General features: G+C 42.3%; 1 protein-coding gene across 1 annotated transcript in view; it reads left to right on the top strand.

The window, feature by feature from the left end:
• The window catches only part of galnt9 (polypeptide N-acetylgalactosaminyltransferase 9), a 108,157-nt gene extending 91,208 nt beyond the window's left edge, over window positions 1–16,949 (top strand). Inside the window, exons 11-13 of the mRNA XM_053228951.1 lie at window positions 263–358; window positions 8,454–8,621; window positions 9,586–16,949. Coding sequence (XP_053084926.1) covers window positions 263–358; window positions 8,454–8,621; window positions 9,586–9,732 — 411 coding nt within the window. The 3' untranslated portion in view covers window positions 9,733–16,949. The remainder of the gene's footprint in view (window positions 1–262; window positions 359–8,453; window positions 8,622–9,585) is intronic.
• Window positions 16,950–17,840: the final 891 nt, after the last annotated feature.

The raw sequence follows: 17,840 nt of genomic DNA, 5'->3' as shown, positions 1-17,840 counted from the left end.
TACGTAAACAGTGAGGTGGCATTATGTTAGTCGGTTAATTTAATAATCACAGAACAACGTAAACAAAAATATAAACAAAAATATAAACAAAAATATGACTTTTAGCTACACAAATGATTGACTTGTGTTTGATGACTCCTCGATCAGTGTGAAAGTTTCATCTGTGATACTTGAGGCAACTTTCAAGATAGTTTGGAGAACAGAATTATGGGATTGTCTACATCAAGTGTGTGTGTGTGTGTGTGTGTGTGTGTGTGTGCAGGTGAGGAACAGTAAAGCGAGTGGTTATTGCCTGGATCAAGGCTCAGAGGATGATAACAGAGCAATACTTTACCCCTGTCACGGCATGTCATCTCAGGTAAGAATCCTGCACTCTGATTGGTCAGAAAGTGTTGATTAGTTTTCTATAACAGCAGCTCTAACAATAGCGCAGGTTTATATTAACGCGCACGTTCTGATACGTTATCGTTTCTATAGCAACAGCTCGTTCTCAGGGACGTGTACGACGGACGCTCCGCTGATAAACAGATTGAAAATGTGTGTGAAGTTTTCTCCAGTGTAAGGAGAAATGTGTTTATGTAACATTTCCGGAAGGAGTCTCCAGTGTCAGCACTTTGTAACAGACAGAGGTAACTTTAAATTCTGCGACGTCTTCAGGACAGAGGAGTTTACGCTGTGTGTTTACGCTGTTTCAGGCTGATGTATCGTCACAGTGATGTATCGACACTCCTCTAACAGAGACTCAGAGACTCAGGGCTGAGTGTGTTACTGTAAAAGAGACGACCTCAGTGTGTTTATCACTCCACTGCACACGAGCTGGAGTCGCCCTCGCACCATCCGTTTCCTCTTTACTGTGCTGTTACACTGCTGCTGCTGCTGCTGCTTCATTAGAGACACGACTCACTGAGCACACACACACACACACACACACACAAATATCTCTCTAGTCATCTTTCTGTCTCACTATGTCCTTCTCTCTTTCTGTCTGTCAGTTTGTCTCTCTTGTTCTGTCTGTCTCTCTTTGTTTCTCTGTCTGTCTATTTCTCTCTTTCCTTCTGTTTTTCTCTCTTTCCTTCTTCCTCTCTGTCTCTCTTTCACGCTGTCTCTCTCTTTGTCTTTTTCTTTTTGTCTTTCTCTGCGTCTCTGTCTTTCTCGATCTCTGTTTGTCTCTTTCTCTCTTTCTGTCTCAGTCTTTCAGTCTGTCTCTCCCTCTGCCTCTCAATTCGTTTGTCTCTCTTGTTCTCTGTCTGTCTCTGTGTCTGTCTTTCTATCTGTCTGTGTTCCTGTCTATCTCTCTTTGTTTCTCTGTCTGTCTGTTTCTCTCTTTCCTTCTGTTTGTCTCTGTTTTTCTCTCTTTCCTTCTTCCTCTCTGTCTCTCTTTCACGCTGTCTCTCTCTCTCTCTGTCTTTTTCTTTCTGCCTTATTCTGCATCCCTGTCTTTCTCAATCTGTTTGTCTCTTTCTCTCTTTCTTTCTCTTTCTGTCTCAGTCTTTCAGTCTGTCTCTCCCTCTGCCTGTCAGTTTGTTTCTCTCTCATGGTCTGCCTCTCTCTCTCTCTCTCTCTCTCTCTCTCTCAGTAATGGAAGTGTGTAATCCTACCCTGGGGGAAATACTCCAGCTAAAGTGTATTCCCTTTGTATCAGCACATTACATTACAATAATGACCTGTGTTACACGATACAGCGTCATTTCATTTCTCTCTCTCTCTCTCTCTCTCTCTCTCTCTCTCTCGCCGTACAGGCGGGTAAGAAATTAAAGAAAAAAAGCTGAATAAATGAGAGGAGAAGCAGATGGCATTAACATCCTCCATCCTCTGTGGTGTGTATACAGTGTGTACAAACAGGCGCTTTAAAAAAAAAATGAAAGGGAAAAAAAACTACATAAATTTTGTTGGTAAGTTCCTACGGTGCGTGCGGTGCGATGTTTCTTCAGTTCCCCAGTCACAACTTTAGTTCCTACCCGCGATCAGTTCCCACAAAACTTGATAAAAAACTTCTAATCGTAGTTTCATCTTATGCTGTCATATACGAGCTCTCGTTAAACAACTATAGAGTCAGCTGCTAGGGGGAGAAACAGGATTAACCAATCAGGATCAAGCATTTTTTTCCCATTTCTGGAGTATATCGAGGTGATTTTTGGCCTGTTATTTTGTCCCAGTCTAGTTTTATCCTGGCTTCCTTGGACTTTTCTTTTTAATCACTTTGACATTCTGTATTATTTAAAGTATTATTTCTAAAGTAAGAGCAATGCTGTGCACCTTACCCTACACATATGTTCACACTAATAAATGACAGTACGACCAGCAGTTGTTCATCTTCTATGTACGTACGTAAATATGAGATGGGAGGAAAATTTATATTTCAATGCTTTTGCGTTCCCCCAAGAAACTTTGCGTTTGCTCGCAAATCTTTTACGTTCCCCCAAGAATCTTTTCTCAATTCTATGCAAATTAGTTATGACTAGGTGAAGCAACAAATCCGAACGATCGCCTCGATTGATCACTCAGACCAATCCTACGGTGTGTGTGGTCTGATGTTTCTTCATATCCCTGCTCACAACTTCAGTTCCTACCTGCAGTTAGGTCCTATTTACTGTTTGATGCACAAAAATGGAAGAAAAAGGTATAACCATGGTTTCATCTTATCCCGCCATATACGACCTCTCATTGAATGCATATAGAAACATTCCAAAGAAAAATAAAGCTTGGAAGGAAGTAGCAGAGATCGTTGGTGCCTCTGGTAAGTGTATGTAGCTAGTACAGTTAGCTCGCTTTGCTAATCTAATCTAATCTGTAAAAATGAAGCAAATACGAAGTCGAGCACGTAACACAACCACGTGTAATGACCTTGTTTTATTAGTTATTCAGGGTGTGTTCTATATCACTGATGCTTGTTATCGGTAGTGAAATCATTTTAAATCGGTATTCCGTATCAGGTTAATGTTAAGTAGGAGTGTAATAAGTGGAGATTATGTGGAGGTCATGATAAACCATTAGCAGATACAGTTATCCCCTCTATACCTTCAATACACCCAATACTCTCCCATTGTCATAATGACATCTCGTCACTAAACACATGACAGTGACCGCTGAACCCGTCACTCTTCCTCTTTAACCTGAGCACGTGCTAGCAGATGGATTTCAGAGCTAATCGATTCCCCACAGCCGCTTTTTGTTTCAGCGTTTACGTCGATTTGCTTTGAGTGATTGTTTCTTTCTGTACAGAGCACAATAGGATGAGCTACATTTCCCACGGTGTGCCACCTGATCTCAGCGTCCGAAGTGCAATATTGTCTTTCAGCTGAATTATTGAGCACGGTACAGTGGCTTTACAGTAATGGACTCGCTGTACTCGGTGATATTAGATGTGGAAATGTGGAAGAGAGAAGCATTGCAGTGAGGAAGCCTGGAACAATAATATATAAATAGAAAATTAGAGATATTACAGCAGCTTTATCTCGGTTATCATGTTTCTCTTGTACAGTACAGGATTATGTCGTATTAGACAGTATTTGCGCTTGTGGGAAAAAAAAAAATCTCCAGCTGTCATGCTGTAGTGGTGCTGATTATCTTATAAAACACACTTTTCCATAACTAGGCTAAAGTTAGCTAACTGGTTTAACTGACTAGCCAACCCAAGGGTGGACAAATCATAAATCCATTAGCATTATCAAACAAGTCAAAGTTCCAACTGCTTCCCCATTCTCATAAGTCCAATTAATGTGGCTCAGAAGAGGAAACCAGCATGGTTTAACTCAAAAATAATGCAAGCTCCCCTGATAATGTCTCTGATGATGACGCATTGTGTTTGCGCCATCGACCAAAAGGATAATAGTCTTTGCTTAACAGCTATGAGACGTTATTCGAGTCTGGCTAGCATCTTCATTTTCACTCAGCTCTGTGTTATGCTAGCATTAGAGTTACAGAACATTTTTTATATTTTGCTTAGTTTTGTCACTGTTTCCACATCCATTCCTGTTCCTGATTCTGAAAAGATCATCTAGTATCTGTTCAAGCTAATTAATGATGCCTAGTAATAGAAATAAAAAGTTCGTACCAACAGCCAGACACATGCGTAGCAGGTGGTGCGATTCAGAAACGAGTAGCACAAGCTACTAAATCAGCATGGTGATAGCACAAGCTACTAAATCATCATTATTCATTATCAGAGCAGGGGTCAGAACACAGGCAGACAACATTAAACTACAGCAATCCATAATCATAAAACGGGAAAACAGGAGAGGGACTAAATCAGGAAGTTCACAGAACTAGAACACAAGAAATTTGAAAAACAGGAAAATAAAGCTCGGGCTTAATAACAAGATTTTACAATAAGACTTCACAACTTCACAGAGGCGTTTAGAGCAGTAAATAGCGTAGTGGTAGAGGCGGTTAGAGCGGTAAATAGCGTAATGGTAGAGGTGAGTAGAGCGGTAAATAGTGTAATGGTAGAGGCGGTTAGAGCAGTAAATAGCGTAATGGTAGAGGCGGATAGAGCGGTAAATAGTGTAATGGTAGAGGTGGTTAGAGCGGTAAATAGCGTAATGGTAGAGGCGGTTAGAGCAGTAAATAGCGTAATGGTAGAGGCGGATAGAGCGGTAAATAGCGTAATGGTAGAGGTGGTTAGAGAGGTAAATAGTGTAATGGTAGAGGCGGGTAGAGGTAAATAGCGTAATGGTAGAGGCGGGTAGAGAGGTAAATAGTGTAATGGTAGAGGCGGGTAGAGCGGTAAATAGCGTAATGGTAGAGGCGGTTAGAGCAGTAAATAGCGTAATGGTAGAGGCGGGTAGAGCGGTAAATGGCGTAATGGTAGAGGTGAGTAGAGAGGTAAATAGCGTAATGGTAGAGGCGGATAGAGCGGTAAATAGCGTAATGGTAGAGGCGGGTAGAGAGGTAAATAGTGTAATGGTAGAGGCGGGTAGAGCGGTAAATAGCGTAATGGTAGAGGCGGGTAGAGCGGTAAATAGCGTAATGGTAGAGGCGGTTAGAGCGGTAAATAGTGTAATGGTAGAGGTGAGTAGAGAGGTAAATAGTGTAATGGTAGAGGCGGGTAGAGCGGTAAATAGCGTAATGGTAGAGGCGGGTAGAGCGGTAAATAGCGTAATGGTAGAGGCGGGTAGAGCGGTAAATGGCGTAATGGTAGAGGTGAGTAGAGAGGTAAATAGTGTAATGGTAGAGGTGGGTAGAGCGGTAAATGGCGTAGCGGTAGAGGTGGGTAGAGCGGTAAATGGCGTAGCGGTAGAGGTGGGTAGAGCAGTAAATGGCGTAGCGGTAGAGGCGGGTAGAGCGGTAAATAGCGTAATGGTAGAGGTGGGTAGAGCGGTAAATAGCGTAATGGTAGAGGTGGTTAGAGCAATAAATAGCGTAATGGTAGAGGCGGTTAGAGCGGTAAATGGCGTAGCGGTAGAGGCGGGTAGAGCGGTAAATGGCGTAATGGTAGAGGTGGGTAGAGCGGTAAATAGCGTAATGGTAGAGGTGGTTAGAGCGGTAAATAGCGTAATGGTAGAGGTGAGTAGAGAGGTAAATGGCGTAATGGTAGAGGTGGTTAGAGCAGTAAATAGCGTAATGGTAGAGGTGAGTAGAGAGGTAAATAGCGTAATGGTAGAGGTGGTTAGAGCAGTAAATAGCGTAATGGTAGAGGTGAGTAGAGAGGTAAATGGCGTAATGGTAGAGGCGGTTAGAGCGGTAAATGGCGTAGCGGTAGAGGCGGGTAGAGCGGTAAATGGCGTAATGGTAGAGGCGGTTAGAGCGGTAAATAGCGTAATGGTAGAGGCGGTTAGAGCGGTAAATAGCGTAATGGTAGAGGTGGGTAGAGCGGTAAATAGCGTAATGGTAGAGGTGAGTAGAGAGGTAAATAGTGTAATGGTGGAGGCGGGTAGAGCGGTAAATAGTGTAATGGTAGAGGCGGGTAGAGCGGTAAATAGCGTAATGGTAGAGGCGGGTAGAGCGGTAAATAGTGTAATGGTAGAGGCGGTTAGAGAGGTAAATAGTGTAATGGTAGAGGTGAGTAGAGAGGTAAATAGTGTAATGGTAGAGGCGGGTAGAGCGGTAAATAGTGTAATGGTAGAGGCGGTTAGAGCGGTAAATAGTGTAATGGTAGAGGCGGTTAGAGAGGTAAATAGTGTAATGGTAGAGGTGAGTAGAGAGGTAAATAGTGTAATGGTAGAGGCGGGTAGAGCGGTAAATAGCGTAATGGTAGAGGCGGGTAGAGCGGTAAATAGTGTAATGGTAGAGGCGGGTAGAGCGGTAAATAGTGTAATGGTAGAGGCGGTTAGAGAGGTAAATAGTGTAATGGTAGAGGCGGGTAGAGCGGTAAATAGTGTAATGGTAGAGGCGGTTAGAGCGGTAAATAGTGTAATGGTAGAGGCGGTTAGAGAGGTAAATAGTGTAATGGTAGAGGTGAGTAGAGAGGTAAATAGTGTAATGGTGGAGGCGGGTAGAGCGGTAAATAGTGTAATGGTAGAGGCGGGTAGAGCGGTAAATAGCGTAATGGTAGAGGCGGGTAGAGCGGTAAATAGCGTAATGGTAGAGGCGGTTAGAGCGGTAAATGGCGTAATGGTAGAGGCGGTTAGAGAGGTAAATAGTGTAATGGTAGAGGTGAGTAGAGAGGTAAATAGTGTAATGGTAGAGGCGGGTAGAGCGGTAAATAGCGTAATGGTAGAGGTGAGTAGAGAGGTAAATAGTGTAATGGTAGAGGCGGATAGAGCGGTAAATGGCGTAGTGGTAGAGGCGGGTAGAGCGGTAAATGGCGTAGCGGTAGAGGCGGATAGAGCGGTAAATGGCGTAGTGGTAGAGGTGGTTAGAGCGGTAAATGGCGTAATGGTAGAGGTGGTTAGAGCGGTAAATGGCGTAGTGGTAGAGGTGGGTAGAGCAGTAAATGGCGTAGCGGTAGAGGCGGGTAGAGCGGTAAATAGCGTAGTGGTTGAGGTGGTTAGAGCAGTAAATGGCGTAGCGGTAGAGGCGGGTAGAGCAGTAAATGGCGTAGCGGTAGAGGTGGGTAGAGCGGTCAATGGCGTAGCGGTAGAGGTGGGTAGAGCGGTAAATGGCTTAGCGGTAGAGGCGGGTAGAGCGGTAAATGGCGTAGCGGTAGAGGTGGTTAGAGCGGTAAATGGCGTAGCGGTAGAGGTGGGTAGAGCGGTAAATGGCGTAGCGGTAGAGGCGGTTAGAGCGGTAAATAGCGTAGTGGTTGAGGTGGTTAGAGCAGTAAATGGCGTAGCGGTAGAGGCGGGTAGAGCGGTAAATGGCGTAGTGGTTGAGGTGGTTAGAGCAGTAAATGGCGTAGCGGTAGAGGCGGTTAGAGCGGTAAATAGCGTAGTGGTTGAGGTGGTTAGAGCAGTAAATGGCGTAGCGGTAGAGGCGGTTAGAGCGGTAAATGGCGTAGCGGTAGAGGTGGTTAGAGCAGTAAATGGCGTAGCGGTAGAGGCGGTTAGAGCGGTAAATAGCGTAGTGGTTGAGGTGTTTAGAGCAGTAAATGGCGTAACGGTAGAGGCAGTTAGAGCGGTAAATGGCGTAGCGGTAGAGGTGGTTAGAGCGGTAAATGGCGTAATGGTAGAGGTGGGTAGAGCAGTAAATGGCATAGCGGTAGAGGTGGGTAGAGCGGTAAATAGCGTAGTGGTAGAGGTGGTTAGAGCAGTAAATGGCATAGCGGTAGAGGTGGGTAGAGCGGTAAATGGCGTAGCGGTAGATGTGGGTAGAGCAGTAAATGGCGTAGCGGTAGAGGTGGTTAGAGCAGTAAATGGCATAGCGGTAGAGGTGGGTAGAGCGGTAAATAGCGTAGTGGTAGAGGTGGACTTGGTTAAATGACACTGACTCAGGTTAGCGATTTATCCAGCCCTGCAGCCACAGCTAATGGTACTTAACAAATAAGTTGATTTGAGTCAACAAGCTGAATGTAACACTTAGCATATAAGTTATGTGCTGTCTGTGCAACACATGTTCCTATCACCATGGAAACATTTACCTCACAACATGCTGCAGTGGGTTTTTATGATGATCCACTACTGAGGAAATGTGGATACATCCATGTTGATTGTTTTCTCTTGCTCCGATTGGCCAGATGATATTCAGAAAAGTCACATTCCGATGCTTTGCATTGTGAAACCTTTCAGATTCTTTACGTACTTCTCAGGATAACGGCGTCCACTAGACGGTTGTTAATGTGATGGATGTTGTGTCTTTTCTGCTGTTTTGATGATGAGAATCAATATGTGCAGCCACTAATTGCCTCCTTGGGGATGAATAAAAGTTTATTTAATTCAGTAATGAATCTGAAGAGCTCAGAGCATTGTGGCTTCATGAGCTTCACAGTGGAACGCTGTTTTTTTCTGAATCGGTTGTTGGTAATAGGAATCACCTCTGATCAAATCATCTTTTTCTTTTTTTTGTTGTTTTTTTTTTTACTTTTTCTAACCAACAGGAAGTTCATATATTTGGTTTTCTCTGATTTGCTCTTTCAGTTAGCTCGGTACTCTACAGAGGGACTGTTGCAGTTAGGACCCCTGGGCTCTACCACATTTTTACCAGACACTAAATGTCTGATTGACGATGGGCGGGGTCGAACGCCGAGCCTAAAGAAATGTGACGCAGTGTCACGATCCTCACAGAGACTTTGGGATTTCACACAGGTACAGTGAATTATTTACTGTATCACCAGTCCTTAATGTCAGTACTTTTCATTAATACGTGATGAGTATAACAATATTTAGTAGAGCCATATTTATGAAGAACTGCATGTTAAAATATTATGTTTATTCAGCATTTACAAAGTAACAAAGAAAAATACTTTAACGAGGAGCAAAATTTAAACAATTACATTAGATTTGAATATCCAGGACAGCTGACGATATCGACCTTATTAAAACCAGTGTACCATGATATTAACATATTGTGATATCAGGATATATTCATATCACCCAGTCTTATGTACTACCAGAAGAGGAAACAGAGACAGAAACACAGACAGACAGAAACACAGACAGACAGAAACACAGACAGGAAGAAACGCAGACAGAAACACGGACAGGAAGAAATGCAGACAGACCAAGTTGCGGACAGACAGAGACACAGACAGAAAGACAGAAAGTCAGACAGAGATGCAGACAGAAATACAGAGAGACAGACAGAAATATGGAGAGACAGAAATGCAGACAGAAATATAGAGAGACAGACAGAAATACAGAGAGACAGACAGAAATGCAGACACACAGATAGAGATGCAGACAGACGGAAAACACAGATAGACGGGGAAGCAGTCAGACAGACATCGATAAGCAGACAGAGATGCAGACAGACCAAGTTTCAGACAGACAGACAGAGACACAGGCAGAAAGACAGACAGACAGAGAGACAGGCAGAAAGACAGACAGACAGAGAGACAGACAGAGAGACAGACAGACAGAGACACAGACAGAGAGACAGACAGAAAGACAGACAGACAGAGAGACAGACAGACAGAGACACAGGCAGAATGACAGACAGACAGAAACACATGCAGGAACACAGACAGAATAATAGATAGAATGATAAGAAACGGATCAAACAGAACACAGATAACTGTTTTGACACTGTTTACGTTTATCGGTTTTTCAGAACGGTCCGATCATAAACAGAGACACTGGCCGCTGTCTGGAAGTGGAGATGTCTAAGGAAGCGAGTTTTGGGCTGCGGTTGGTTATGCAGCGCTGCTCGGGACAGAAGTGGATGATTCGGAACTGGATTAAACACCCCAGACACTGAGGGAGCTGATGAACACACTGCCTCCTCTCTGTCTGCGTGACGGACTGACGCCTCAGCGGTCGGCCTGGGCACGGCGGTGTGTGTGTGTGTGAGAGCGTGCTCGGCCCGGACGCCGCATCAGGCTGAGACGCTTTCTCATCTCGTCAAGACGAGACGGCAAAGACGTAAAAACAATCATATTTAGGAGTTAATTGTTGAAGAGGAAGCTCTGGAGGAATGCACATGGTTTGCACAGTCAGCGTTTCCAAACAGACTGCTGCTGGAGTTAATGATAAATTAACTACTGTTATAGACTTACAGACTCAAACACAACATTCTAAAATTACAAATACGCAAAACTCGTCAACGCTTTTCAAACCGCTCCAGTTCTGCTCTCGACTTCTCCCTCCATCTTCCCTCGGGTGAATCCTTCAGTCCCGTCTCATGCCATGATCAGCTGTTCGGCGAGGGGTCAAGTCACGTCACTGTTTAATCCCAACACCAGCTAACACACACTCTAACTAGCTAACACACATGCTAACTAGCTAACACACACACACATAAAACACAAAGCACACGTACTAACATGTACTAACACTGTGTAACCCTGCGTTCACACTAGCAAGCGACAAAGCACCAGGTTCATGTTTCGTGTAAGTGCGAAAAGCAACGTTTTAATTTACGATTAGTCACGAATCGAATGATCCGATTTCTTCCTAAATGTCTACTCTTTACACTTTAGTTCGTATCGGAGCGTACTGTATCTGTAAAGCTGCTTTGTGAGAATATAAATAAAATCGAATATAATTGAATCAAATCAGCGCTTAAGTCCCATTTGACCGCATTCGTCACTCAGAAACAGATGAAAAGTCAGAGTCGTATATTTTCCTGGGTTTATTTGTGATATCAGTGACGTTGATGCTGATGTTTATGAACTTATTGTTACAGTGTGTTTCCTGCTATTTCATACCTAAAAACACGACAAGCCACGCCCACAATAAGTGCTGCGTAGCCTAGCTGACTAATAGAGTCGCAATTCTACAGTCAAATGCACGTCGTGTAAGTCTGCGCTGGGGAAAGTCTTTTTCTTTCTTTTTGTTTTGTTTTAACTGAAGGTTAAAGGTCACTTTCGTATCACTTCGCAAGACTGTTGCTGCGTCTCAATTCGCCTTCTATCCGTCCTAAATAGTGTCCGAGGTTAGAATTATCGTGTCCCAAAATCGCAGTATGTTAAAATGAGTGTGGATCCGTGGACACTTTTTCAGCTTTTTTTTTACCCACAATTCCTTTGCACGAAGGAGGAGGAGGAGTTTTGTGACGGATCGCGTCACCGGATTCAAGGACGTGTTTTAGAGAGGTGTAAATGAAATGTGGAAAAAGAAATCACAGGAATGGTAAATTAAATGATACAGTATAAACGATATCAGGAATAATGAATGAAGAAAAGCTGAAATGCGACGAGGAGTTTGTTTACGGCGACGGCGTGCGTAACCTAGGCAACAACGTTCCTGACGTGTTAGTTAGTACGTCCCAGTACTCGCATTTTGCTCTTTTGCTACACACTCAGAAGTATGTACTTTTTCTTTTTCTTCACAGAAAGGAGTAAATAGTTCTAGTGCGCAGTATAAGTAGGCGAACTGAGACGCAGGAAGTGGTTTTAAACGTAATCAGCACAGACAGGTGTCAGGTGTGTCACGCTAATAATCTCTTCCTCAAACACTCCTGCTGCAGACTCCTGCTAATGTCATCCAGCTACAATCAGCATTTAACTGCACGAATAAAACAACCTAAAAGAATAAAGCTATCCTTAATCAGTGTTTGCTTTAACTATGGAAAAGATGAAAGTTTTTATTACTGTTAACTCCAAACCCACAAGCGACAAACTGTCGTCAGTATGAGCTAGCATGAACGCAGGGTAACACTACAGCATCAAGGGTCTTTCACACAGATATGAAAGATCTGGTCCACCTGAGGTCAAGGCTGAGAAAGCCCAAAAACACATTAACACTATAACACTAGCATACATTAAAAACACTCTAACACACACACACTGCATCACTGTTAGAGCAAACAGAGTGTAAACAGCTTCATCATTATCACCAGCTGAACCCACATATGTGAAAACCTGCTGCGATTTGTTTTTACACCTCCAATCCTTTTAACTCTGACGAGGAGCAGGAATAAAACTCGACTGTAACACGGCCAAGTCTGAAACGTTTTACACCTGGCATCAACACTGGCATTCGTTTTGCTTCCTGCTAACACTATGCTTAATGAAACAGTGTTAATTTAGGGCTTTTAAGTGTCATATATCAGAGATTTCTCATTTTAATTACACATTCATCAGCAAAATTCTTACACAATGGGTTGTGTTTATATTTACAGTCGGGCCTTTAGATATATTTTATACATCGGTTTAGATGATGGTCAAAGAGTGTGTATGTTCATGCACTTCTCATTCATTCATTCATTCATTCATTCATTCATTCTTTCATCTCTTACCCCAAAATGTAGTTGATCAGCTGAGACATGTTCTATTTGCTTCTTTAGTTTTGCTCTGCAGCTCTGTGACTTAGCTATGCAGTATGCACAATGATAAATTGGACACTCACATGTATTATTTGTTAGCTACTTTACCCTTATAGCTCTAGCGCAAGCCACGAAGCTGACATGTTTTATCCGATCAGCTACATTTGTGGTACAGATGGACATTGTACCTGTTTTGTTTCAGGCCAAGTTATTCTTCTAAATGTTTGTATCGTTTCATCATATAAATCCTTTCATCATATTGAGGTATTGGGTAATGTTTAAGAAAACGCCTTTTCGTAGTGACATCGCATTTACATTTACGACGTCCTTCTTAAGTGACCGTGACGGAATGACGGCTGAGACGGATGCAGATGCAGGGAAGAGTTTAAAGTTAAGATAGTTAAGAGTTTTATGTAATGAGCAGGCGGACAAATCCAAAACGTGAATCAAAATAAATAAAAGAAACGATACACAGGCAGAGGTCAGGCGATGATCAAACGACAATATCAGGGATAATCCAATCACACGAACGAGGAAACGAAACTAGATCACGACCCGGAGTATCGTAACACAACGGAAAGCCTCGTTACGATCAGACAGGCGAACGCCGTGCAATACTTCTCCTGGAACAGAGAAACTCGAGGATTTAAATGCACAAAGAACTCAAGTGACTGAAAACAAGTCAACACGAAGGAGACAACCAGTGACAGGAGACAAGACATGAATAAATAAAAAAACACTCGTGGCAACGTAAACAAACGCATGACAAGACGGAAGAGTGCGCCGTAGCGCTGCGGGTCGCTATGCGCTCGGCGTAACAGTCACAAGAAATCAGTCAGCTGCTGATTGATGTATCAGTCTCCTACTGTTAAAGCTTGTTTATCTGACCTGAGCCATCATCATCCACCACATCAGCAGAAAATATACATTAAATCACAAATATTCTAAAGTAAACGCAGCTTCAACCACTAAACAAAATGCAAGGCATAACACCAGCATGTCGACACCATCATCGCCACGCAAGCGTTAATGCGAAGACGTAATGTTTTATTCGAGGTGCAGGTTCATACCGGTTTATTTCCCTTTCTATACTGTGAACTCAAAACCACTTCAAATCACTTTCTTAATTTGTTATTCCTTACGCGTCCTGCTTTATGTGTTCACCCCGTCATGAGTTGGTCCACCCTCTTTATTTGTGTTATCACACAACTGCAATAAGCGTGTGGGTGTGTGACGGGGTGGACATGTTGCGTGGTTTATTCCCGGAGTTTTGATCGGGCCGTAATTATTAGACGGAAAGGAAAGTAAAACAGCAGTATATTAGTGTATCGCGATGACCGGAAGGTAGTTTAAGGTGATTATTATGTAATAAGTTAAAAATTATACACTCATTTACTACCTTGAAGTGATAAATCTGTGCTAAAACATTTACACCGTTGTTCAGCTGCACTCTTTTCAATCTCAGAATAAACCCAATAATAACAAGGTCATCGCTTCATAAAGAGACAGCGTTCATTTCACACACATTTCACTCCGCAATAGATTTTACTGAATGCGGAAGAATTCACAGGTTCAAGCGTTAACGGGTTTAAGGTTTTATTTTTTACCAAAATGTTTTGACCTTGTGAACAGATTTAAGACTGTGATCATTACAATAAAGGAATTTGATCTTGTAAAATATTTTGAGGTTGTTAATAGAATTTGAACTTGTAAAGAGATATTCACAACAAATATTTAAGCTTGTAAAAAGTTTTTTTTAATGTTGGAAAGAGATTTAGAACTTGTAAGACGAAAAAAAAAAAAAAGATCTTGGGCTTGTAAAATGATGACAAATGTATTAAAAGCTGCGGTTGTTTTCAAACTGCTGCGTAAATGTAATTTGTTTCGTAGATGAACATCAGTGAAGAGGTGATTGGTAGAACTCTGATCGTGCACACATCTCTGCTTCTGCTTCTTGTTTGCTTGCAATTATGGATTTATGTCCCAATGAGAAGGCCATGCTAACACTGTCCAATCAGGAGATGACCCTGAATATCCAGAGAGGTGTGACTTGTGGATGAAAATCCTTCTCTTTCATGGTGAGTCCCTGCAGAGAACCAGGTCAGTTTCAATACTAATGTAACTACCACTTTCACAGCTGGTTATCCATGTAACAAAGTTAGCTACGGTGAAATCTGTAGAATATTATAAACCTGTTTAGACCTTTCGAGTTCCAGGATACATCGGCAGGACCTAATTGACCCTGTTCCTCACAACGTAGGTGTTATCTACGTGTGGTTCCTCACACGGGGCACCAGTAGAGTAGGTCCTGTTCCTCACACGGGGCACTAGCAACATACGTGCTGTTCCTCACACCAGTAATGGAGGTGCTGTTCCTCACGCGGAGGACTAGGACTGTTCCTCACACCAGTAATGGAGGTGCTGTTCCTCACACCAGTAATGGAGGTGCTGTTCCTCACACCAGTAATGGAGGTGCTGTTCTTCACACCAGTAATGGAGGTGCTGTTCCTCACACCAGTAATGGAGGTGCTGTTCTTCACACCAGTAATGGAGGTGCTGTTCTTCACACCAGTAATGGAGGTGCTGTTCCTCACACCAGTAATGGAGGTGCTGTTCCTCACACCAGTGATGGAGGTGCTGTTCCTCACACCAGTAATGGAGGTGCTGTTCCTCACACCAGTGATGGAGGTGCTGTTCTTCACACCAGTAATGGAGGTGCTGTTCTTTATACAGTGCACCTATGAGGAAATGATGCTCTATAATATTTATGCATATTAATAATTTCATTTAAGAACTAGATACAAACAATTTGTGTCATTTGTGTTCTGTATATAAACAAGCTGTGTGCAAGCCTGCTCTGCTGTGTGTGTGTGTGTGTGTGTGTGTGTGTGTGTGTGTGTGTGTGTGTGCGGATCTGTGTAAGAACATTTTTGACTGAGAATGTCATGCTGCCACTGCCGTAAAAGGGCCACTGGGAATTATGCAAATTAGTTCTGCCAATGTCATCCAATCAGTTAAGGTTCTTTCTGCATCATGAGAAGTGACAGTTGTAACGGCTGCGTCTCGAAGCACCAAGCGAAATAAAACAGCGATGACTTTGATGTGAAGAGGGGAAATTATGTTTCTCACTTTATCCTTTCCAGTACTGCTCTTTCCTGACATTTTTACTTCTATAAACGTTGCACAAATCCATATCTGCTTGTCAGGAGTCTAACACAAACATTAGACTCCTGTCAGGTTAATGGGTCATTCTGGGAGAATTAAATATCCACAATGTCCCTTTAAGTCCAAATTTACCACAGGCAGGACCACAGATACGTAGATCCCGGCGGACTGGATCCCAGCAGTGTTGCAGAAGAAGATCCACTTTCCTGAGACACAGTGTTCTGGAAATAGAGTGACTTTGTTTACTTTGTGTTATTGAGCACACCCTGTGATGCAGTACCGGCTCACGAGAGCTTCTATCACATCCCAGCATTAATCAGGTAGCACTCAGAATTTCACCTTCACCTTTTTTTGCTCATCTTCATTAAGAAGTCACTGTTAAACAATACGTACGATTGTGTTATGAATAATAAACTGGTCCAAATCGGAGTGTAAGTGATGCTGATTAAAAGACTGTCATGTAGAACAGCTTAAAAAATACAGATTCTAGATCCTGGATTCTGATTGGTCAGAAAATGTTGATTAATTTTCTATAACAGCAGCTCTGAAGGTAGTGCAGATTTCTATTAATGCGCTCGTTCTGATATGTTATCGTTTCTGTAGTAACAGCTCGCTCACGGGGCGCGTATGAAGGATGTTCTACATAAACATTAAAAAATGTGTTACTTAACAAAGAAAATGTAAAATCATTGATATGCAGGAAACTTCTTCAGAGAAACTTCTTCAGGAAACTTCTTCAGAAATTTAGGATTGAATTCAGTGGCTCTCGTGGGATTTGAACACACAACCATCTGGTGTTACAGCACCATAACATCTGCACTACTGATTCGTGCTGTTTTTGGTGCAAGAATACAAAACCTGTTCTTTCTCAAGCCAGGAGGATGGAGGTGTTGTCTGGATTCTGATAGGAGCTTATTATTAGGAGCGTAATAAATAATAAAAGGGCGAGTAGAAGATTAATCGCAGAGCATTGATAAATCATTAAAACCGCAGGTGTAGAACAAAATGACCTGCGCTGAGGTCATTGATTACTCCAGCTGCTCGATAGAGTTTTTATCTTCTAATGCAGTTTGTGCGATTGTGATTAATAGTTTCATCGTATAGAATCTGAAACAGCGAGAGACTCAGTAAACAAACTGCAGTGTAGTCGACTACATCATGCTAACAGCTGTTAAAGCGCCACTTTAGCCTTTCACGACTTTGAACACATTCTTATCATCATTTAATTTACATTTTCTAAGAAGAACATGTTTATAATGACCTATAAACACATAACATGGTATAATGCTTTCATAAGGGTTTATACACATAACTTAGCAGCTTCTCTGGGAACTTTTTTCAGTCCTACAGGAACTCAGGGAGTTCTACAGGAACTCAGGTAGTTCTACAGGAACTCAGGTACTTCTACAGGAACTTACGTAGTTCTACAGGAACTTCAGTAATTCTACAAGAACTTCAGTAATTCTGCAGGAACTCAGGAAGTTCTACAGGAACTCAGGTAATTCTACAGGAACTCAGGTAATTCTACAGGAACTCAGGTAATTCTACAGGAATTTCGGTAATTCTACAGGAATTTCGGTAATTCTACAGGAACCTAGGTAACTCAACAGGAACTCAGGTAATTCTACAGGAATTTCGGTAATTCTACAGGAACCTAGGTAACTCAACAGGAACTCAGGTAGTTCTACAGGAACTTCAGTAATTCTACAAGAACTTCAGTAATTCTGCAGGAACTCAGGTAATTCTACAGGAACTCAGGTAATTCTACAGGAACTCAGGTAATTCTACAGGAATTTCGGTAATTCTACAGGAACCTAGGTAACTCAACAGGAACTCAGGTAGTTCTACAGGAACTCAGGTAGTTCTACAGGAACTCAGGTAATTCTACAGGAACTCAGGTAGTTCCTCAGGAACTAAGGTAATTCTACAGGAACTCAGGTAGTTCTACAGGAACTTAGGTAGTTCCTCAGAAACTCAGAATTCACAAACTGTTCAGGAACCTACCAACTTATTCATGAACCCAGGAAACTTTTCAAAAGATTAGAAACTTCTTTAGATATTTAGGAACCTTTAGAAACGCATGTTTTTTTACATTGAAAAGTTTGGTTCTTGTGTCTCAGCTATCCTTACTAAGATAATCATGTAGTCACAAATGACAGGAAACTTGTTAACGTCTTTAATATTGGGGAATTTATTTGGGAGGCTGAGGTGGTAAAACTCTGGATGAAGCCAGTTTCTGTCTGTAGCTTATATCCAGATGATTAAATCATGACGTTATGTGGTTAAAATGTCTACTGGATCCCTCTGTGAAGTCTAACACATAGAGATCTATCGTGTGTTTCCTTATTTCATTATTATTTTTTAATATTTACTTTTCTCCACTGGCATGTTTCCACGACAAGAACCTTTTTATAGACTTAGGAACTTCTTCAGGA

Source organism: Pangasianodon hypophthalmus, chromosome 24, assembly GCF_027358585.1.
Source record: "Pangasianodon hypophthalmus isolate fPanHyp1 chromosome 24, fPanHyp1.pri, whole genome shotgun sequence".
Taxonomy (NCBI): domain Eukaryota; kingdom Metazoa; phylum Chordata; class Actinopteri; order Siluriformes; family Pangasiidae; genus Pangasianodon; species Pangasianodon hypophthalmus.
This window is presented reverse-complemented; position numbering and strand designations above follow the sequence as displayed.